Source organism: Aphanomyces astaci (assembly GCF_000520075.1).
Source record: "Aphanomyces astaci strain APO3 unplaced genomic scaffold supercont1.477, whole genome shotgun sequence".
NCBI lineage: Eukaryota > Oomycota > Saprolegniomycetes > Saprolegniales > Verrucalvaceae > Aphanomyces > Aphanomyces astaci.
Genome location: NW_009798740.1, coordinates 1 through 3,219, shown reverse-complemented (window position 1 = coordinate 3,219; position 3,219 = coordinate 1). Strand labels below are relative to the sequence as shown.

The window sequence follows — 3,219 nt, the reverse complement described above, 5'->3', positions numbered from 1 at the left end:
TCGCCCTAATGTTCTCTCTGTGTAGATGAATTTGGGCGGTATGGAGTACCAAATCATGTCACGGCATTGAGGTGGCTCCGTAAGCGGCTTTTGTCAACGAATGTGGGTCCGTAAGCGGATTACGTCAACGACTGGCTCGACTGCGAAATACGACGCCAAACCGAGTGTATACGACGCCCAGTCTAGTTGGTTTCAGTTGGGAGGTTGTTGGCGATTGTAAAGAATCCTGATTATCGGCAGGTGGAGAGTGGTATTGGGTTTACTCGAGTTTATCAAAAGCAGACACCGCAGCTTTTAGGGATTAAGAACCGTGCTTCTGTGTCAAACGCATTTGTACTCGCCACGAGATGGTTCACGTTGTATTGTACAGTCTGTAGAAATGGTCGTGATTGATAATAGAATATGCGCGTAGATTCTCTACCAATGTGAGCCGCATTCAGCTCTCATCATGACGAGCCTCGCGAGCTTAGCGAGTTGGTTGCTTTAGGATGCTGTAGAGAAGAGTGTAGTGGAGCGACGATAAAGGAGTCCTCTACAACACTACTCTATTGATAATTCTCCAAAAGAATATATTTATTTTGCGCGAAAAAGTGTAATTCGAGGTACAATTCATTTTCTGGCATGAGAAAAATAGAGAATTCATTTTTTACAGCAAGTTAAGCGAACCTTGTTCGGACAGCCAGCCAGAAATTCCACTTGATATGTTGTCCACGACAACGACATTGTTCAATCGGATTCAATCAAAATTCAATAATTTGTCGGTTATCCAATCACCGGCTCCAAATTTGTCAGTTTGATGTCGGATGCCACCTACAGTACGATACATGTTGATTTGTCCTCCTAATCTTATGACGAAAAATTATTTAAGCAGGGTTTTAGCCATGGAATAGCCAAAAAAGATGAAAAGCATAATATATAAATGCCATAATCTAAAAAGATAACATCGAAATATGGCATCAAGGTTTTCAACGCACACAGATTGATTGGACAAATCTATCCAATCACAGTGGCATATGCTTATTACTGCGTAGTACTAACTTTCACATAAATACCAAGCTGCTTGCTCTCCAGTACTAACTTTCATATAAACACCAAGCTGCTTGATCTCCAGCGAAATTTGCCAGCGGTGGAGAACTGCCCGAGGTCCAAGCACAAGGCGCTAGGTCATACGCGTCGTAGGAACGTGTTGATTGACCCGAAGCACGATAGCTATGCCTAGCTATAGCTTTGAAGTCTCCGTCATGATGTTCTCGCGGCCTCTCCTCGTACATAATAGCAGTTCGAGCCGTGCCGTGCCGCGAGCAAGACATGGCACGGCTCGCTGTTACCATAGGTATCGTCATGGCTGCCGAAGCGTCTATAGCGGTATGGTGGCATGACCCCAAAGGTATCCTGCGGAAGTGGGATTAATTTCACTGTTTCTGGTGGTGCAGTTGACGAAAACACGCCCACTAATGGCGGCTCCGACTAACCTCGGCGTGGACCTGCAGCCCCAGGGGGTGAGTAGTACAATATATCCAATACTTAGATCAAGTAAAATGTAAGCGAATCATTTTACAGTAAACCTACTTGGCCCAAAACACGACCAAAACATGAAAACCACTTTTTCAAAGTACGACGGAAACGATTCAGATTCGCTCCGTTCGTTTTTTAAAGTTATATTGTCCGTCCTCTTACCAAAAATTTAGACTTTTATACTGAATCGCCAAATCTATCAATCGATTCTTTTTACTGAATTTTGTATGTAAAAAGGTGGCATGTGGTGATTGGTCTCACACTAATTGAAGTCACACACTAATTCGATGTTGGACTGGCTAATCAGTACACTGACGCCACCGTCGCCTCTAGCGGTCGTTGCTCCGCCGCGTCAATGTTGCGCTTGGAGTTCAATAGAATGGTAATTTTAACGTTATGCAGATTGTGTGATCGAAGATGTTTTACTATGCTGTAGTTTTTTTCGGGTAGATTTATAGTAGTATTTGGATTTATTCAGACCCCTCTAAAACCTGCCGGTAGGAGCATTAAGCCCGGGGTAGTCCTATCTAAGGGTATTCGTATAAATATGAGCTACAACTGCGACCAATGGAGTTGCTCTTCGTTTATTTATGCATTAAGTGTGTAAAAATTGATTGATCTACACATTCTACAGTAGTTAGGCAGAAATATAAATGCAAATGACTTAATGTATTAGATCATGCATGAAGTGTGAGAAAAACGATTGATCTACATCTCCCGATCGTACTGCCAGCGAAGTTGCACCGCCTTCGCCTGGGATTCGAAGTGACACTTCAACAACATCCCCAAAGCCAGGGCGGATGGAAACACCAACAGCGAGCCTTTGTAGGCGCACGAAGACACGTCGTTGAAACCGGGGCACAAGCAGTTGCTTGAGCAAGTGGGCCCTGTTGGAGGACGACAAGCGTAAATTAACGCCACTACAAACGCCAAAATCCCAGTGATTTCGTTCACCCAACCGCATCGTTTTGCCATTTCTACATTGTCAAACGAAAGTAAGCAAACAAAATAGTATCTCCAAAACAACTGAAGTTGCACTCACGCTCGTATCGAAGAACGACGTCCAAAGACGATGGGAAGGCCACAAGGACATGGATGTGATTGGCACCTGGGACGACGGGCATAAACACATCGTTAGGCGGGATGGGATCACGGGCACGTGGTGGAGTGGCACTTCTAAAGAAAGGCAGTATCGAATCTCTAACGCTGATGAAACGCTCAAGGATGCCACGGGGAGGTTCGTCATTGTTGCGATCAGCAATTTCGGCACCAGCGTCTAGATCGTGAACACCGCCATAACTGCCGCATGGGGGAAGCATAGCTGCGTCGACCACATGCTCACCTTCAGCGGCGGAGGGTAGTCGCTCCACATTGCTGGGTACAGGTGCAGCTACAACGCCTTGGGGGTCAGCACGGTTAGCAACGAGTGCAGGCGCGTCTCCGAAGACAGGGGATGGTGCCACACGAATGATTGCGGTGGGAGCCATGGGGAGTGATTGCATGATTGAGTTGACTCTGTCCGGTTGAACTTGCTTGGCGACGTGTAACGCATAGTGTGCCATGTCCAACCAGCGGCCTTCAGTATCCTTAGCCACATGGAGGTGTAGCTCGTGTGTTGGGCAGGCAAAGCCGAGATGACTCCTCACCTGCTCCATGAGGCGCCACACAGGTTGTTCGGTGGCGATTTCAACGTAAATGGGTTTC

General features: G+C 46.3%; 1 protein-coding gene across 1 annotated transcript; it reads right to left on the bottom strand.

Annotated features, from left to right (window-relative positions):
- Nucleotides 1–2,223: 2,223 nt before the first annotated feature.
- H257_19315 (hypothetical protein) lies at nucleotides 2,224–2,492 on the bottom strand (the record flags this gene model as incomplete). Its single annotated transcript, XM_009848460.1, has 1 exon — nucleotides 2,224–2,492. A coding segment is annotated over one exon (268 nt), but the record flags the coding sequence as incomplete, so codon positions are not given.
- Nucleotides 2,493–3,219: the final 727 nt, after the last annotated feature.